General features: G+C 38.5%; 1 protein-coding gene across 1 annotated transcript in view; it reads left to right on the top strand.

Annotated features, from left to right (window-relative positions):
* The window catches only part of LOC135972192 (heat shock protein 105 kDa-like), a 30,989-nt gene extending 12,767 nt beyond the window's left edge, over positions 1-18,222 (top strand). The window contains 11 exon segments of the mRNA XM_065578832.1: positions 1,694-1,922; positions 3,548-3,654; positions 5,241-5,374; positions 7,774-7,979; positions 8,664-8,795; positions 9,751-9,888; positions 10,318-10,443; positions 12,408-12,515; positions 12,628-12,747; positions 16,658-16,819; positions 17,357-18,222. Coding sequence (XP_065434904.1) covers positions 1,694-1,922; positions 3,548-3,654; positions 5,241-5,374; positions 7,774-7,979; positions 8,664-8,795; positions 9,751-9,888; positions 10,318-10,443; positions 12,408-12,515; positions 12,628-12,747; positions 16,658-16,819; positions 17,357-17,554 — 1,660 coding nt within the window. The 3' untranslated portion in view covers positions 17,555-18,222.
* Positions 18,223-19,723: the final 1,501 nt, after the last annotated feature.

Raw genomic sequence — 19,723 nt, 5'->3', positions numbered from 1 at the left:
ATGTCATCCTCCATCTTTCCTTTTAGCTGTCCTTCTGTACTCAACCCTTTATCAAACTGCTGTCTCCCAATACAGCCAACTACTACTCCAGGTGTCAACCACTATTAATGTTAGTGAAAAAAATAAATTGGTAAAGTGGTGCATGCAGGAGGGTGAAATGGGGCAAGACTGCACTTGCAGTATGTGGTCTGTGGTGGCTGGTAGTTGTAATGGTGAGGTACATACTTGTGCGTGGAAGATGTGTATTAAGTGGCTTATCGTATTTCCTTGTTTTTGTGGGTTAGTGTCAGGAATGGTTCATGTCAGTCATGATATACAAACTTCATTATGAACCAGTTAGCTTCCTAGGGTCCTTTTATAATATTTAATTAGGGATTTATTTTATTTTATTTTACCTGGGGGGAGGGGTGTAAAAGTGCAGCTACTGCTGGAGAAAACTATCCATTGGCAACTGGGTATATGAGCCCTTTTCTGCTGTGGAATAATATGTGACAGAAAAGTGTGTAACTCCCGATGGATAAGGTTCTATTTACAAACTTTTTTCAACAACCAATTGTTTGTTTGCGCAGCACACAAACTATCCATTATGATGTGAAGAATAGCTAAAAATTACCCTAAATCCAACCTTTAAAAAGAAAAAAAAAAATACCCTGCCTTTTACACTAGATCTATTCAGGATTCACTTTTGTGCCAAGTTTTGTGTGTTTGAGAGCCCAAATTCAAAAGATTTCTATTAAAAATGAATGGAGAGAAAGCAAACACTCAGACTACACACAGAATCCAAAGGTGTAAAATCTCTCACCAACTGGCTGCCTCCTTTTACAGAAAATCATGGGTTTAAAGTGGGGTATAAACTCATCTAAATGAGATGTACATGCAGTGAGTTACCATTGCTGGTTGAGAGACTGAAGCAATAATTAAAGTAACATAGTTGCCGTCTTCATCTGTAGAAACCTAGAAACTCACCACTTATACAGAAAGACATTAACTTACAAACATGGGTTGACACTTTCAAAGCAGGGCAGGGAAGTTGCCTGCACACCCTTAATTAAAACTAAATCCCCTATACTGCTTTGATGATCTCAACCTTGGTGATAAATGGAGCTTTATTGCTTTATCTGCAAATACTGTAATGCACGCCATGATAGAACTGGAGGGCAGAATAACACTATACAGGAGTGTCTGACTGATTATGTCATACAGACTATTTTACTAATTTACATTCATTCCCAGTCATTACTGACCAAAAGTAACTATCTCAGGTGGATATTTGGTGTTTTTCCCTAGAAACTAGAGGCACAAGAGCTCACAGCACAAAAATCACCAACACTGTTTGCACCTTTATCTGTAGCTTCTGCAGAAAGGCTGATGATGGGCATAGAGGCATCTTTAGAAGGGATCTCTTCAGGTAGTGGTGCATATAGTTGAGCTGTGTTGACAGAAATGTGCAAAAACTTGCATGGTATCTATTCATAGTGTTGCTAGACTGTGTGGACATCACTTGAGTTTGGCACATTTGAAAACACTAAATTCACTAACTTTAAAAATACTAAACAGCTTTAAAATCTGTTCATGGTGGCTTAGTTTATAAAGCCTTCTTGCTGAAATGTGCAGTTTTAAACAGTTCCTAACAAAACCCAGTAAAGCAAAACTCCAGAGTTTTTAACTATGGCTTTTTGTCTGATTTTCCTAGATCCCAGTTTGAAGAATTATGTGCTGACCTCCTACAAAGGATAGAGGTGCCCTTCCATTCATTAATTGAACAAACTCAGCTTAAATTGGAAGATGTAAATGCTGTTGAGATTGTTGGTGGAGCTACACGCATTCCAGCTGTTAAAGAGAAGATTGCAAAGTTCTTTGGCAAAGATGTCAGCACAACACTGAACGCAGACGAAGCCGTTGCACGAGGCTGTGCTCTACAGGTACAGTATTCACAGTACCACTTAAGTCTTCTGAGAATACTTCCTTTCGAGAACTGACCATATAGTTATAGCAGATGGCAAAAGTGACACTCTTAAAGCAGGCAATGGAACATATACTTTGTGCTGAAACAGTGACATGCTTAAAAAGCTCTGTCACTTTAATTTTACATACTTACTGATTTGACTAAACTGCAACTAGTCGCTGCACTTTATCTGGCTTGAGCCTGGGGAGCCATTGCCATTTTTTTCCAGACTCCCAAACCTCTTGTTATATACCTTATTCTCTCTCTCTCCCCACTTCCCCAGTCCTCTTGGTGCTGCTGAGAGGGCTCAGGCTCTACTTCATTCAAAGCCTTCCTGGCAGGTGCAGACTGGATGAGGCAGTGGTCGTTGACCAGTCCAGACAATACAAAGTAATCAGCAAAAAGACAATAGGCCTTTGTAGGGGGTTCAGGGTATTCTCTACTATACTGTTTTAGAAAACATTTACCATTAGATGCATTCCAGAGGCAAAACAATCCACTCTAAAGAAATATAGGAGAATCACCTCTGGCACAAATGATTTAGCATTATCCATCAAAGGCTGTAAAAACCTCCTTTGTTACCTAATGTATTCAGATGGCTTGTATGTACTACCATTGAACATACAAATACATACATTTGTGTGTAACATTTTCTGGTATTGGACTTAGTGTTGCATTTTGCTATTAACTTAAAATGTCTCATTGCAGCTCTTCCCGCAATCCATATTTACTTGACTTTGAAAGTAGATTTGTTTCTCTTACAGTATGTCTACACTGCAAGTGAAGGTGTGAAGTAGCACAGGTAGGCATACCCATGCTACCTTTAATCTGTTGTTAAAGGCGCTAGCTAGTAGCGAAGATGTGGTGGCATGGGCTTGCAGCCCAAGTATATGCTCGGGGTCCCTGATGGGTTTGTACTCAGGCAGCTGGCCTGAGTGGGATGTGACTACCCATGCTACAAACACACAGTCACATGCAGTGTACGCATACCCTGAAAGTAAATTGCTTTTGCTCTGAAACTTTTTTCCTTCTGTACCTCCGTCACCCTTTTTTCCTTTCATTCCTTGTTTTGTGTTCTGTTCCTGTCTTCCACCTCACTAACCATAGCCCTTGAACATCCATTGACTATTCCCATAAGCACAGAGCAAGAAACAACGGTAATGGGCTTAACCCCCTTCACTGCTGGACATGCACAGCATGTTCACATGTCATTCTATGTAATGCTGTTACTCCTTTGGAACATATCAGGTGTATCCTCTGAGAACTGTAATGTTAAACAACAAGGAAAATGTAGTTTAATCTGTGTTAGAACTAAGATAAGAGTAATTTTTAGGGATAACTAGCAGTTTTGCCACAGTGCAAGGGATAAACTAAAGGTCCCTTGTACCTAAAGAACGTGCACCCATTGTGAGCATAATTCCTTCACATCAGGGTTTCACTTAAGCAGTTAATTTACCTAGATCTGTTTTGGTACAGTCAATAAAGTATAAGACTCATTATTTAAAAAAAGATATATATATATATTTTGAAAAAGTTAATGTATTTTAAGGCATAACATTCAGGCACATAGCCAATCGTAACAGCTGTTTGTTTGTCTTTTAGTGTGCAATTCTTTCTCCAGCATTTAAAGTGAGAGAATTCTCTGTCACAGATGCAGTTCCATTCCCAATATCTCTGATGTGGAATACAGAAACCGATGACACTGAAGGGTAGGTAGCTTAAAGTTTTGTTCCCATTTGGATTTTGGTTTTACGCAATATAAGGATAAAGCTCATCTGTGCCTCTTTCTTGAAGGGTCAGTGCTAAATAATCTAACAACTCATAGGTCCATTGAGCTGTGCTGTTTTATAGCTTTGGTAGTGGTTCTGTCGTAACAATACTTTTGTCTCACAAGAGAAACTGAATGCTGTATTAATCTCCACCAAAAGTAAGAATAGTGGCTTGCAAATCAGACTCACAATTAACCTCTTTAGTCAGTGAGCTGTACTGATTGAGATAAAGTGGCCACCTGTATACAGGGCCCAGTTTGACTTGCGTATTTAAGAAGATGTAAACATATAGAAGTAAACGTATTGGATAATAAATACAGAAATGAGAGGTTAATCAAGAACTATGTACATGTTGATACATACATTCAAAACATTTTCTACCGTTCCAATTCCTTTCAAAGGTGGGCTGTCTTGTGGGCATTTTTCTAGCTGAAAATATTCCTAATAGTTTTGTTTGATAAAACAAACTTTTATAGAGGATTTTTCTTTGACTAATTAAAAATACAGATATAAGAATACACTCAGTAACTGGTTTTAAAAAAAATTGTGGCAAGATGTGCTACTAAGACATATTATTTAAAAAAAAAAAAACCTTTAGTGTCGCCTCATAATAATCTTAAAAGAATGTTGTTGTTTTTTATAATTCTTGCCATTGAAGTAGAGTGAACCACATGCGGTTTGCAGCAGTCCTGTATATACACCTCAATCTCTACGCCAGTTCTCCAAGGTGGTAAAGTCTATCCTTGCCGCAAGTTCCATCTAGTTCAGCCTTGAATCTCTTGTCCATCTGTGTTTTCTTATAAGATGCAGCTGTACAGATCTCAGTATTTGTTCTGTTGTAGACTGAACCTCTGAAGGTAAACTGTATTCCCATTTTCAGCTAGCTTGTTTTCTGTGGCTCAGTTGTGAGGCAGTTAATCTCCCACCTAACCAGGTTTCCAAGACTGGAATTCAACAAAAGATTTGTTGGGTAGGGAGTTAGATTAAATTTTCTGGAGATTGGAAGTAAGCAGACTGACTCAGAAAGCCCAGAGCACAGGAGAATCCTGGATGAATAGTTGTCAGTCTTTCTGTCCGAGCAAGGGTGGAAAAATAAGTGTCTGCTCCCTTGACTGAGCCATAAAGCAAATCAGCTGGTAATCAGGAACATAGCCTTTGAGATTCCAAAAGGCATTAAAGAAGTGCAATTTTTAATTTCAATAGTTATTTCAAGGTAACTGAGGGACACATTTAAAAAGAAGTCAAGTACTGTACATCTACTGGTAATCTGTTTCCAAATCCTATTCAAACATGACTGAACTGTCTTGCTTACCAGCCCCTAAAATAGCTGGAATGTGTAATCACTTCACATTATCAACTTGGAATGTAGGTCTTTGTGTAATGTCTGATAGCAAAGATTCTTTTCCAGCAATAACTTTCTCAGGACTATTCATGTTAAAGGATTCAGCATTTCTCAAAGGGAAAATCACAGCTGTTTCAGCACATGTACCGTTCTAAAGTACTTTTTTGCTTGATCCTAACTGTAGGGTTCATGAAGTGTTCAGCAGAAATCATGCAGCACCTTTCTCCAAAGTTCTCACCTTCTACAGAAAAGGTCCATTTGAGCTAGAAGCTTTCTATTCTGATCCTAATGGTGTCCCATATCCCGAGACAAAGATTGGTAAGTGATTGTCCTGGTGAATGTGGCACTTTGCCATCTTTCAAATCTCTTGGTATAACTTTCATTACTTTCACTGGAATTGTGTAATGTTAACTCACCTCATTCTGTTTTGATAGAGCTGTAACACATGGATTTATGTATATGTTTTTATGTTTCCAGCCCAATTTACATTTGAACTGAGTTTGTGTTTAGCCTAGCCCCTGGTAGACACTTCCATGTCACAAGCTAAAGAAAGGCTGCTAGTTATGTCAAGTTCCTTGATTGGAATGAAACCATTATAAGTGCAAGGGATTTCTTAACACTTTTTTAAAACTAGTTTTCCATCTTGCACCACCACCATCTTAATTTTAAAGTATCCCTAAACCTATCCCCTATATACAAAAAAAATTAAGCTTTGATTCTTCCACTGGAAGTGAAACAATAAACCACCTTTGGAAACTTGTTCCATTGCTTTACTGTTGTAGGGATTCCCTTACTATTTAATCAGAAAATTGTATTGCATTTTATTAACCTGTACTTGTTCTTGTCTCCTTGATTAATGAGAATTGGGCTCATAATCTTTACATACTTATATATAAAAGTCTTCCCTTTGTCTTTTTTTCCTTAGATGGAACATTCACAGTTGTGACCGTTACAAAGGCATTGTAGGGTTCGTTTGTCTACAGTAATTTATAACATATGTACAGTTTTACAAGTGTAAAGATTTAACTTCAACCCTGAAAACTTTACCTGGAATTTGAAAGTCAGTTTGGTACTGGTTCACACAATCAACAGTTAGTTAGTTTCTTCATTCAGAATTAAATTAGTAGTTGTGACATGTGAGCCAGAAGAGAATGCAAGTCACGCTCCTATAGCTGTGTTCGTTTTGCGAGACAAAATAGAATTTAGAACTGACTTCAGTCAGTAAAGTAAACAGACATAACTCAGTACGCAAAGGGACCAGATCTTCTGACTAAGAAGAGGACACTTGTATGTAATCACCTCTCAGAGGAAAAACCTGCATTAATCTTTTCTTATGTCTTAATTTCCTAAATATTTCTCAAAACAGTAAACTGGAGCAAGCTCAGATATCTGCTTTTAAAAAAAAAAAAAAAAAAAAAAGTGGTAGCTAATCTGATTTCAAGTCTCCAATTGCCAGCTAGAAAAGTGAGTGTAGGGAAATCAATTTTTCAGCTTCACACGTTTGACTAATCTATAATCCAATATTTGCTGGTTACAATAGCATTTTATTGACTGGCAATTAACCATGCACCATAATTCCCTATCGTCTCTCTGCGGATGTGGCAGAGACTCCATCTCCAATCTACATACATGTTCATGCAACTCAAACCATGCAACCTGGAACTTTTGAATATGGATATTTCCTGGTTTTAGGTCAATGTTTATTAAAAGTTCCAGATTGCATGGTTTGAGTTGCATGAGCCAGAGCTGTAGGGGGAAGCTGGCACAGCAGCAGTCGGCTCTAGCTAATATTATATTTCTCAGTTACACGACCCTTTGAAGTTCTTTGTGTGAGTAACAAAAGACCAACACGTTCTGACACCTGGAGCAAAGGATATTCATAGATAGCTGTTGCTGGTAAAGATTGTAAAAGCGTGGGGGGAATCTGACTCTGTATTTTCAAAGAGCTGTTCTACACCAAACAGGAATGTAAAGTAAAAATGGCATAATTTGAATACACACAGAATCTGTTGACTCACTCATATCCGTTTACTATAGTAACCTTTTAAATCTTGGCATTACTTTTGAGCCAACACAACCGTGGGAGGGTGAGCTTTCTTCATTATTTTTATTTTATATTTCTATTACAGTTGTGACTGGAGACCATTTTCCGAATCCAGACTGTGTTCTTTTATCCCCATCTTCCCCTCAATTATTGGCTGGAATCTAAGTCATTTTGTGTATCATCAATAGAATTACTTAAATTCAGTTGCAGGGCCACATGTGTTGACTACCCCCATTGAAGCTGGTACAGAGATGTTGAGGGCCTAATCTGGTCTTTAGAATCTCTCTTTGGTGGTGTGCAGATGAGACAAAGTGCCCAATTCTGACTCAGATTTTGGACTGAGTTTGCAGGGCTTAAAGTTTGTGTATTTGGGGTGTGGGGGAGGGAGACATCTTGTCTGTAGATTAAGCACATCTGGTATGGAAATTGGGGGGAGAGAAACTTAAACCCACACTGTAATATTTAGGTTTCTACATTCACTTCCTGATCATCAGTGTCAGAATGACAGTTCTCTGCAACTTCCTCTGCCTGAGCCAGGCCTCATGTCTTGCATTTTCTTCTTCTTTAACTCCATAAAATGTATGGAAATACGGTTTTTGTGAAAGATGCCATATATCATAGTAGAAAAATAGCTACAAATTTGTCTGTGTCATTTTATCCCCTTTGTTTTTAGGCAGATACATTGTCCAAAATGTGGCAGCTCAGAAAGATGGAGAGAGATCTAAAGTCAAAGTTAAAGTCCGTGTCAATACTCATGGCATTTTCAGTGTGTCTACTGCCTCAATGGTAGAACAAGTTAAAGCTGAAGAGAATGAAGATCTCAATGTGGAGACTGAAGTGGTGATAGTGAACCAGAGGCCTCTGGAGAATTCAGATGATGTAAGTTGGTCTGTTCTTGCACACCGTGTTCTTAACAAAATGCATTCTTTTGTAATACTTGATTGAATTATAAATACCTTCTGCTAGGGAAACAAAGCAATTAAGTTTGGGGCAGGCTTCAGGAGAAACGAAACTCTTTTACAAGAAAGGGGGTCAGCTGAGTGTTGTCTCCTTGGAAAAGTGTGTCCGGAAACAAGCGTATGTCCCATTATGGAAACAGCTTGACATTTTTAGTAGGAACTTAAATTTAAGTATTCATTCTGTACATTTAGTTTAATATCTTTTTAGAGTCAAATAGCAGTCGCGATTTTTGCTTGTAACTAACATTCAGGATTGTTAGTATATCCCCAAATAGGAAAAACTTTAATGTGTGACGATAACTGTAGCATAAAAAAGTTAGTTTTGATTATCTGCACATAATCATGCATTATAACTAAATTACTGAATGGCTTACCCATGGGGGAAAACTATTGGCTTTCTATAATCGGGGAGGGGGAAGAATCTAGGTTGGCCTAGATGTCTTGATAAGTCTCTCATCTATACCTATGATTCCATGAATACATTGACTGCAGAGTTATTGCTCAGTAAGTAAGAAAGCATGTGGGAAAGCAATTACACTATAACTTCTAATAAATACAAGTGAACATTCTTTCTACATCCTTTGTGCCTGGGGTTTCATTTCAGAAAAATATCCAGCAAGAAAACAATGAAGCTGGAACACAGTCCCAGGTACAAACTGATGGTCAACCAACTCCACAGTCTCCCCCTTCACCAGAACCTCCCTCTGAAGAAAACAAAATACCAGATGCCAAGAAAGTGAGTGACCCTTTATAAACTCATTGTATTGAAAAATGTTATAATCTATTATGATGGCATTTAAAACTGTAACCTTCATGCGCACACAAAAGTAGGCAGTTCAGTGCTCTTGCAGTGTATTGTGTTTAGTAGCTTTTGCATCTTTACTTTCATTTTTGTCTAACATAACCAATAATTGTCTATTTAAGACAAGATAAAGCTGGCAAAATCTCACTATTCCAATCATCATCTTCCGGCAAGGAACAAGACTTTCTCTTTATTGCCTCAATGTATCCAGCATTGCATAGTATGTGCATTACCTTGACGGTATTTCGCTTTGTATAACAACTGCTAGAGGCTAAGCTTACTACATTTACCACGACTAAACCGTAGGCAGAGAAACCAGATTGAGAAGACACCTAGAACATAAGTTTATGCCTCTTAACAAACAAGATGTAGTCCTTGCCACAAAGGGCTTATAGTCTGACTTTTATTTCAAGCGTTAGTACTGATGCCTAAGGGTGAGAATTACTGTTTTTAAAACAAACAAAAACTGACTTCAAGAAGCTGCCTCAGGCTAACAAAGTTTGCACTTAATTTTAATCCAAGTGTTATGATAATATGTAGCTGTAAGCATTTAATATTGAAGTGCTAATCTGTAAAAGAACTTGCCAAGAATTGCTGTGTCCTACTAATAGTCCGTGTTTCTTGCAATTGCCCTTTCTATCTTCCAACACCGTTCTCCTGAAATATGAGTTACGTTTGACTACGTGAAGTGGGAAGGTAAGATATACAGTAGCTGAAAAACAAAATCCTTTGTAAGGATATATTTGTGAGATTCTGAAGGAACAGTGAGAAAATACATACTGGTCCATATTCTGCTGAGGGATTTTAGCATCACAGTGAAAAACCGTCTTTTAGTGCTCCTACTAAGTCATGGATATAACTTTTTTTGTTTGTTTTCTTTCCAATCTAGACAAATGAGAAGAAAAGTGATCAACCTCCAGAAGCTAAAAAACCCAAGATAAAGGTGAAGAATGTAGAGCTGCCCATTGAAGCTAATCTGGTCTGGCAGTTAGGGAAAGAACTTCTCAACATGTATATCAAAACAGAGGTGAGTTCAGTAATCTTGGTGAGGGAGACTGATTCTTGCTTATTATTCCGTGACTATTTTCGAGCAACTTCAGACTTTACATTAAAAAAAAACTGAAAATAGACTCCTGCCACTAATACATTCATAATGAGTTAATGCAATGCCTCATTTAAGCTCCTGACTGCAAATGTTAGCAACATTGTAATGTCACTTTGAATTATAGCATTACAGCAGTGATCTATGTAATGAGATCACATATTGTTTAAAAACCATCTGAACCTTCAGGAGAGTCTCCATTTTTTAGTTCACCCCACTGTTACTTGCACAGTTTCAGCAACAATATGAATTAAGGCCTTTTAAAGACTATTATAGCCTTTTGTAAGGCTGCTTTTAAGTTTAAATTTGTTTTAATTAAGTACTTTTTTTTTTTTTTTTCCTATGGTCAAACAGGGCAAGATGATCATGCAAGACAAGCTGGAGAAGGAAAGAAATGATGCAAAAAATGCTGTGGAAGAATATGTGTATGAGTTCAGGGATAAGTTATCAGGACCATATGAAAAGTTTGTTTGTGAAGAGGTATGCTATTAAAGTCAGTAGTTTTCCTGAAACATTAGCATCAAACATCTGTCCTGCTTATTTGTGGTGAAATTCTGCCCTCATACCTGTACTGTAGATATCTGAAAATCTTAGACCGCTATTGTTCAATTGCTTATCTTCTGGAGTTGAATTAGTTTTGCAAAAATGTACATATCCTTTTCAAAATTAGCTTTGTCCAAAAATGATTGCAGTTACAGTAGAACCACAGAGTTACGAACACTGTGGGAATGGAGGTTGTTTGTAACTCTGAACTAAATGTTATAGTGGTTCTTTCAAAAGTTTACAACTGAACATGGACTTAATAAAGTTTTGAAACTTTACTATGCAGAAGAAAAATGCTGCTTTTAACCATCTTAATTTAAGTGAAACAAGCCCAGAAAGTTTCCTTACCTTGTCAAATATTAGTTTAAACTTTATTTTTTAGTAGCTTATGTTTAACACAATTCTGTACTGTATTTGCTTTTCTTTTTGTCTCTGCTTCTCCCTGATAGCGTACTTCCAGTTCCAAATAAGATGTGTGGTTAACTGGTCAGTTTTTAATTCGTGTTCGTAACTCTGAGGTTCTACTGTAGTAAGTGTTTAAAAACTGAAGTAATAGATCAGTCTGAATTTGATTAGTCGTAAACTAGTTAAATAACCATGGAAGACTGTAAGGAAGAATAGGCTGAGACCTGGAGTGGAAGGCACTGAGGACAAGTGGAAGCGATGAGAGCAGAGAGTGAATAAGTGGAGGTATCTGGTGATGGGGAGATGAAGCAGGAAGAGAAAAGAAAGGAGATGAAAGGGGAGGAAGCAACAGTGTTAAACTCCTCTTCAAAGAGAATCTCCAGCAGTTTCACCCCTAAAACATATCACTAGCCAGTTGACCCTCCCACAGATAACTGATCAATTAAACTTTTTTAGAAGTAAACATTCTATTCAACAAAGCCATGCTTGGATCTAGATGTAGGTTAAATACACTGCTCCCTCAATATAACGTGACCCGATATAACACGAATTCGGATATAACGTGGTAAAGCAGTGTTCCGGGGGGGGGGGGGGGGGGGCTGCGCACTCCGGTGGATCAAAGCAAGTTCAGTATAACGTGGTTTCACCTATAACGCAGTAAGATTTTTTTTGGCTCCCAAGGACAGCGTTGTATCGAGGTAGAGGTGTATTTGAAAAAGGAGGAGATGTGCAAACACCTGCCACAGTTTGATCCATTAAAATCAAAAGGCAGTGTGATGTACAAGATGTACTAAAATTGCCCTTGTATTTTCTAAAGGACAGCATTTGGTCCAGCCTGTTTTGCTGAATATCAGCAGAGAGTTGCCCAAACGCATAGATGTTATCAAAACAGACCTTTGTGATTCTTTAAAATATATCCAAAAAAGACAAAATACCCATATTATCTTGTTCAGTGCAAGGTTTTCTTGGGTTTGTTTTTTCCTGAAGTTTATCCAGCTTTTATTTTAGTTGGTACAACTGTATTAGGGAACGAACAGACTTCTGTTAGCTTTGCCTTCATCTGCGTTCGCCCTTGCAGCTTAGCTTGACTTGCACAGACTTCTAGAAATTGCAGTAGTAAATCCCGTTCCCCGCTAGGAGACCCTGCATAGCTGTGTCCCCTCAATATGAGGCAGGCAAAAATGAATTTTGGTAGTGCCTTTCCGTGGTCACACAGGAAAGCATGCAGTGTAAGACAGATTTCTGGGCTGGGTTCTTTGTTCAAACCAAGCTGTTCTCAGTGCAGAAACAAATGCTGTTATACAAGAGTGGTTTTAAGTTATCTTTGCATCTTGTTTTCTCGGCCCCTGGCATAAAACAGCCTTAGGGCTTGACTATGAAAAATGTAAATAGCCTTCTTCGTAACAGACCATGCTACAGTTGTACTGCTTTTTCCTTTACTTACTAAGTATTTTGGCCTGGTTGGCATTCTAAACTGCATCCAAATTTTATCTTAGGATCGTCAAAGATTCTCTGCATTCCTAACAGAGATAGAAGATTGGTTGTATGAGGATGGAGAGGACCAAGCTAAACAGGTGTACATAGATAAATTGGATGAATTAAAGGTATGTCCATTTGCACTCTTGTATAATGTAACTTTCAAAATATTGCAGGAATGACTTGTTTGTAAATGTAGGTTTGAATTATGAAATGCATAGAAAATATTACTTTCTATAGAAACTAGGTACTCCAATTGAAATGCGATACCAAGAAGCTGAGGAGCGACCACGGGTGTTGGAAGAACTGGGACACAAGCTTCAACACTATGCCAAAATAGCAGGAGAATACAGGGACAAGGTAAGTAGCCTCACAGGGAATGGGTTGGGAGTAGGAGGGGACTGACTTTTGTCTGTGCTATTTCATTCAGACTTGCACCAGATGGCAGTGGTGTCAAACTCCTTCTCAAGTGGGCTGTTCACTTATTGGTAGCCTGTATGCTGGACCTACGCAATTAAGAACATAGTTTGTCAACAACAAATCTCCCACAGACAATGAGTCTGAACCTGTATTGCTCAGTATCTATGGTCAAAAAGGGCATTTGCACAAAGAATGAGGGCTATCATTCTTAATAACTGAACTTTTTGAGCCAAGTTTTGTGCTCTTCCAACTTTATTGGAGAAAGAAGAACAGGAGGACTTGTGGCACCTTAGAGACTAACAAATTTATTAGAGCATAAGCTTTCGTGGACTACAGCCCACTTCTTCGGATGCATATAGAATGGAACATATATTGAGGAGATATATATACACACATACAGAGAGCATAAACAGGTGGGAGTTGTCTTACCACCTCTGAGAGGCCAATTAATTAAGAGAAAAAAAAAAAACTTTTGAAGTGATAATCAAGCTAGCCTAGTACAGACAGACAGTTAGATAACAAGTGTGAGAATACTAACAAGGGGAGACAGATTCAATGTCTGTAATGGCTCAGCCATTCCCAGTCCTTATTCAAACCGGAGTTGATTGTGTCTAGTTTGCATATCAATTCTAGCTCAGCAGTTTCTCGTTGGAGTCTGTTTTTGAAGTTTTTCTGTTGTAATATAGCCACCCGCAGGTCTGTCACTGAATGACCAGACAGGTTAAAGTGTTCTCCCACTGGACAGTCTCTACGCAAAAGAATTAATGGACACAAATCTGACATCAGGAATCAAAATACTCAAAAACCAGTGGGAGAACACTTTAACCTGTCTGGTCATTCAGTGACAGACCTGTGGGTGGCTATATTACAACGGAAAAACTTCAAAAACAGACTCCAACGAGAAACTGCTGAGCTAGAATTGATATGCAAACTAGACACAATCAACTCCGGTTTGAATAAGGACTGGGAATGGCTGAGCCATTACAGACATTGAATCTGTCTCCCCTTGTTAGTATTCTCACACTTGTTATCTAACTGTCTGTCTGTACTAGGCTAGCTTGATTATCACTTCAAAAGTTTTTTTTTTTTTTCTCTTAATTAATTGGCCTCTCAGAGGTGGTAAGACAACTCCCATCTGTTTATGCTCTCTGTATGTGTGTGTATATATATCTCCTCAATATATGTTCCATTCTATATGCATCCGAAGAAGTGGGCTGTAGTCCACGAAAGCTTATGCTCTAATAAATTTGTTAGTCTCTAAGGTGCCACAAGTCCTCCTGTTCTTCTTTTTGCGGATACAGACTAACACGGCTGCTACTCTGAAACCTTTTATTGGAGAAGTGGCTCAGATGCCAGTGATAGGCTTTTTTGTACAGATACACATCCCTACTCATCTTGAGTAAGTAACTTATGTATGTTCTGTTTGTGCCTGTTGTTTGACCATTGTCATAAGATTAGTCACAATAGCACACCTGCCCTTTGGAAATCTGGTTGGTCCTTGGTGCCATTGGATTTTGGAGCCAATACACTGTTTGTGAATGAGGGTAATTCACAACATTCAAAGCTGGTTTAGCCAGTCTGACAGGACTGCATCAGGGCCCCATTCAGAGTGGGTTTCTTCATGGCCAGAAGGGCTAGAAAACAATTTTTGTTTTTTTTTTAAAGTGCAAACTTGCATTAATATTAGGGCTGTCAATTAATTGCAATTAACTCACACTATTAACTAAAAAAAATCGCAATTCATCATATTCTTAAACAATAGAATTCTAAATGAAATTTATTTAAATATTTTGCATGTTTTTCTACATTTTCATATATATTGTATTCTGTGTTGTAATTGAAATCAAAGTATTTTATTACAAGTATTTGCACTGTAAAAATGATAAAAGAAAATAGTATTTAATTCACCTCATACAAGTACTGTAGTGCAATCTTTGTCGTGAAAGTGCAACTTGCAAATGGAGATTTATTTATTTTTTGTTACATAACTGCACTCAAAACCAAAATACTGTAAAACTTCAGAGCCTACAAGTCCACTCAGTCCCACTTCTTTCTTGTTCAGCCAATCGCTAAGATAAACAAGTTTGTTTACATTATACAGGAGATAATGCTGCCCTCTTCTTATTTATAATGTCGCCTGAAAGTGAGAATGGACATTTGCATGGCACTTTTGTAACTGGCATTGCAAGATATTTACATGCCAGATATGCTAAACATTTGTATGCTCCTTCATGCTTCAGCCACTATTCCAGAGGACATGCTTCCATGCTGATGACACTCGTTTTAAAAAAAAGAAAAAAAAAGTTAATTAAATTTGACATAATTCTCCCCCAAGGAGTAATGTCCCCTGCTCAGTTTTACCCGCATTCTGCCATATATTTCATGTTATGGCAGTCTTGGATGATGACCAAGCACATGTTCATTTGAAGAACACTCTCACTGCAGATTTCACAAAACACAAAGAAGGTACCAATGTGAGATTTCTAAGGATAGCTATAGCACTCGACCCAAGGTTTAAGAATCTGAAGAGGGATGAGGTGTGGAGCATGCTTTCAGGTGTCTTAAAAGAGCAACACTCTCTGATGCGGAAACTATAGAACCCAAACCACCAAAAAAGCAAATCAAGCTTCTGCTGGTGGCATCTGATTCAGACAAAGGAAAATGAGCATGCGTCGGTCCACACTGCTTTGGCTTGTTATCGAGCAGACCCGTCATCAGCATAGACACATGGCCTCTGGAATGGTGGTTGAAGCATGAAGGGACATATGAATCTTTTAGCACATCTGTCATGTAAATACATTGCAATGCCAGCTACAATAGTGCCATGCAAACGCCTGTTCTCACTTTCAAGTGACATTGTAAACAAGAAGTGGGCAGCATTATCTCTTGCAAATATAAACAAACTTGTCTGAGCAATTGGCTAAACAAGAAGTAGGATTGAGTGGACTTGCAGGCTCTAAAATTTTACACTGGTTTTATTTTTGAATGTATTCTTTTTTTGTACATAATTCTACATTTGAAGTTCAACTTGCATGATCAAGATTGCACTGTAGTACTTGTAATGGGGGAGTTGAAAAATACTTTTTTGTTTTTGTTTTACAGTGCAAATACTTGAAATAAAAAATAAAGTGAGCACTGTACTCTGTGTATTGTGTTGTAATTGAAATCAATATATTTGAAAATGTGGAAAACATCCAAAAATATTTAAATAAATGGTATTCTATTACTGTTTAACAATGCGATTAATTGTGATTAATTTTTTTATTGCATGACAGCCCTAATTAATATCACGTGGTCCAGAAATATCAAAGCAGCTGGGTATCTGATTCAATTGACTCATCCAGCTATGAAAGGTAACTTCTGCTGGTTGACTCAAGCTTTCATTTTTATAAATCCAAATTCTCCCATCTAAGGCCAGCCAAAATACCAGACTGTGCAGTTGGATACCTTTTCTCCCTCTATTGCCCCCACCTACAGCACTGACTGGAGCCCTAAGATGGTTGGATTATACCCTACAGAACCTAATGCATGGTTTCTCAAGGGTGGCAGGATTTGCCCTATTAACATGAAAGTATGAACTTACCCAATTCTAGGTATGTTATTCCTAGTAAATCATTGTGAAGCCCACCTTCCTCTCCGTGAGCTTGTTTCTCAAAGACAGAAATGGGTTTGATTCTGCCTTACTGTTTCATGGCGCTTCTTGTTGTGGTGAACTTTTCTTTCCAAAGTAAGCAGTAATGTAACAAATATTTAGATAGTGAGAGAACACAACTTGGATGGTCTGTCTGGATAATCTGATATCATTGAATGGGTTCTTATTGACAAACTCAAAATATTCAACTCCATGCAGGATGAGAAATACATTCACATTGATGAATCGGAAATGATAGAAGTAGAGAAATGTGTGAAGGAAATGATGGAATGGATGAGTAATGTTATGAATGCCCAGGCTAAAATGAGTTCTGATCAGGATCCAGCTGTACGTGCAAGTGAAATCAAAGCAAAGCTAAAGGTTAGTGCTGAAACTAATTCTAATCACTGACTAGTGATATCGCTAGGCAATTATTTAGTAATCAGTGTATGTTCTAACTGGTTGGCAGCTCTAAAGGATAATTAATCTGAGTAGCAAGGAAGGGATGAAGCTACAATCCATTGTGTAAAAATTCTGTGGTGAATGTTTTTACTATATCTGGGTTAGGCAGATAAACTTACACTACAAACATCTTTCAGTAGAGTTAAAAATTCAGTGTCTGCTTTTCCAATAGTATGTAAATACAAATATAACAAGGTGTGTAAGGAAATATTAAAGCAATGCAACATTTCTGAGAGACTGAATTTTTTTTCTTAAAGTGCCCAAGTGTTGTATAAAGAACCTTAATATAACCTGTTTAAGAAGTAAACTAGATACGTTAGGGGTAGCATATATCCAGCCTCTTTGTGCTCAGGAAGCAAAGGTAATGGGAATCACAGTCTCTGAACAGCAGTGCTAGCTCATCAGGTAGCTTGCTGATTGCATGAATTGTATTCTGAGTGCCTCTCTTTATCTTAGGAATTACACAATGTGTGTGAGCCTATAGTGATGCAACCAAAACCAAATGTTGACTCTCCTAAAGAGGAAAATCCATTGAATGGACCCAGTCTTCATTCAAATGAAGGTATTGAAGAAAAAAATAATGCTGAAATCCCTCAACAAAATGGTGATTGTCATCAGAACGATAAAAACACCACGAGCATGGACTTGGACTAGACCACTGCATTGTATTGAGCAATTTGATCTCATGAAAGAAAATATTGTTGCTTTAGTATGTGATTGTGCAGGGGTAACATAAGTTCTGGGAACTATTTATATATTTTTTTCATAAGGTTGTCTGGAATGTGTTGTATGATGGTGGGGCGGGGGAGTAAAAAAGCTGATCATGACTACCGTAAAAGGGAAAATTGACTTGGTAACTTTCAGATTCCTGTGGAATTGTGAATTCATACTAAGCTTCTGTGCAGTATTTAACCGTTAGCTTCAGTAAGGATGAAATCAGTTTTGCTATGATACTTACTGCTCCTTCACCAGGATTGTAACTGAAATAGTCGTAGGCACTTGTAGATCCCAAGGTAGTTTTTCTGTCATTTGATCTCTGATTTGGCATATCTGTATAAAGCCAGTGGCTGTTCAATTTACAATGAACAAAATAAACCTCCTGTCCTAAGCTTCACTCTTTATCACTGTTCTGTACCCTAGCTGACTAGTAAGATGGTGAAAGGTGTTAAGTAGTATGTTAAGTAGTAGATTTCATCTTGTTGAACAGTACATTTTCATGTGGAGAAAGCAAAATGAAGGAGATGCTGATCCTGTTCGTCTTGTTGTGAAACCTTTTTAATGAGCTTTAATAATAAAGTTCATCTAACTGGTATTTTCTAAAATGCTGGGTTGATTGTTCAGTACTGTTTTCAGTGTGACTACTGTCTTTTGTCACAAATGGTAAAAAAAAAAAAAAAAATGAAGCCAAATAGCTGTGCTGTGTGAGCAAAAGCTTACAGAACTTCCCCCCCCCCCCCGCCCTCCCATTGAGTGTGAAAAAATTGGAGTTGTGATACTCAGCCTACCCAAGCAGAAACGGCTTGTTACTCTGAATAACTGCACAAACCAGCATGCACCTGGGAACAGCATGACTGCCTGGAAACTTAAAATAGCAAAGGCTGGGCATAAAACTTTCAAAAGCGGATCTAAAGAGACGAAGATTTGCAGTTGAGATACTAAAAATCAGTCAGAAGTCTTTCTTGGCCTTTATCAGAAAGGAGTTGATCCCAAACAAACATGGTAAATGAAATGTTCTTCTTTGAGTAATTGCTCATGTGCATTCCACAGTAGGTGTGTGTGCTCACTACTTGCACCGGTGCCAGTTTTTCCCTTAGCAGTACCTGTAGGGGAGTGCCCCTACCGCCGCCACCATGGCATGGTACAAGAGGCGCTATGCCCTCCTCCACCCCCAGTTCCGAAGCATCGTCACTAGCAGCAAGAAAGCACTGCTCCAGCTCTTTGCTGTAGCCTTCCCTGTTTGGACTGTTGTTTAGTGCTGTAGATAGTTAGTACCTGTAGTTTTAAAAGTAAAAAAAAAAAAAAGGCTCTAATAACCGTGCCTGGATCCATGCCCCAGGCTTTAAGTTGTGCAGCACTTGTAAACAGCCTATGCCTATAAGTGACCCATACACTAGTTGCTTATGCTGTCTTGGAGAAACCCAGGCAGGGCAGTGCTCTGTCCTGAGTGTGTGTCTGTCTGAACTCCTACCCACCTCCAACAGGTATAGCTTGGGAATCCCCTCCTGTGGAATACACATGAGCAATTACTCGAAGAAGAAAAGACAGTTACCTTTTCCGTAACTGGTATTCTTTGAGATGTGTTGCTCATGTCCATTCCACATCCTGCCCTCCTTCCTCACTGTAGGAGTTTTCCAGTAAGAAGGAACTGGGGGTCAGGGGAGCACATAGCATCCCTCATACTGTGCCATGCTGGTGCTACTCCAGGGGTTGCTGGGGTGCTCCTCTACAGGTACTGCTAAGGGAAAAACTTCTGGTGCACAGGGCGAGCACACATACCTACTGTGGAATGGACATGAGCAACACATCTCAAAGAATACCAGCTACGGAAAAGGTAACTGTTTTCTCCCATGGTAAGCAAGCAGCTTTGGTGGCGGGCCAGCTTGAAAAGCCAGTTAAAGGTTAAGATTCTCCCCTCAGGGATTTCTGGTCAAGTTTCTTGCAAAGAAACAATTGATGAGGACACCATGTGGTGGTGAAGCCTTCCTGTTAAATGGACAGCCCAATAAGATCTACAAGACAGTAGCATGTGGTTGGGAGAGGCTTGCTGGCTGCTTCAAGGAACAATTTAAGTACTACTCTGAACAGAGTTGATTTAATTGTGCA

The sequence above is a fragment of the Chrysemys picta genome, unplaced genomic scaffold (genome assembly GCF_011386835.1).
Source record: "Chrysemys picta bellii isolate R12L10 unplaced genomic scaffold, ASM1138683v2 scaf4, whole genome shotgun sequence".
Classification (NCBI taxonomy): Eukaryota; Metazoa; Chordata; order Testudines; family Emydidae; genus Chrysemys; species Chrysemys picta.
This window is presented reverse-complemented; position numbering and strand designations above follow the sequence as displayed.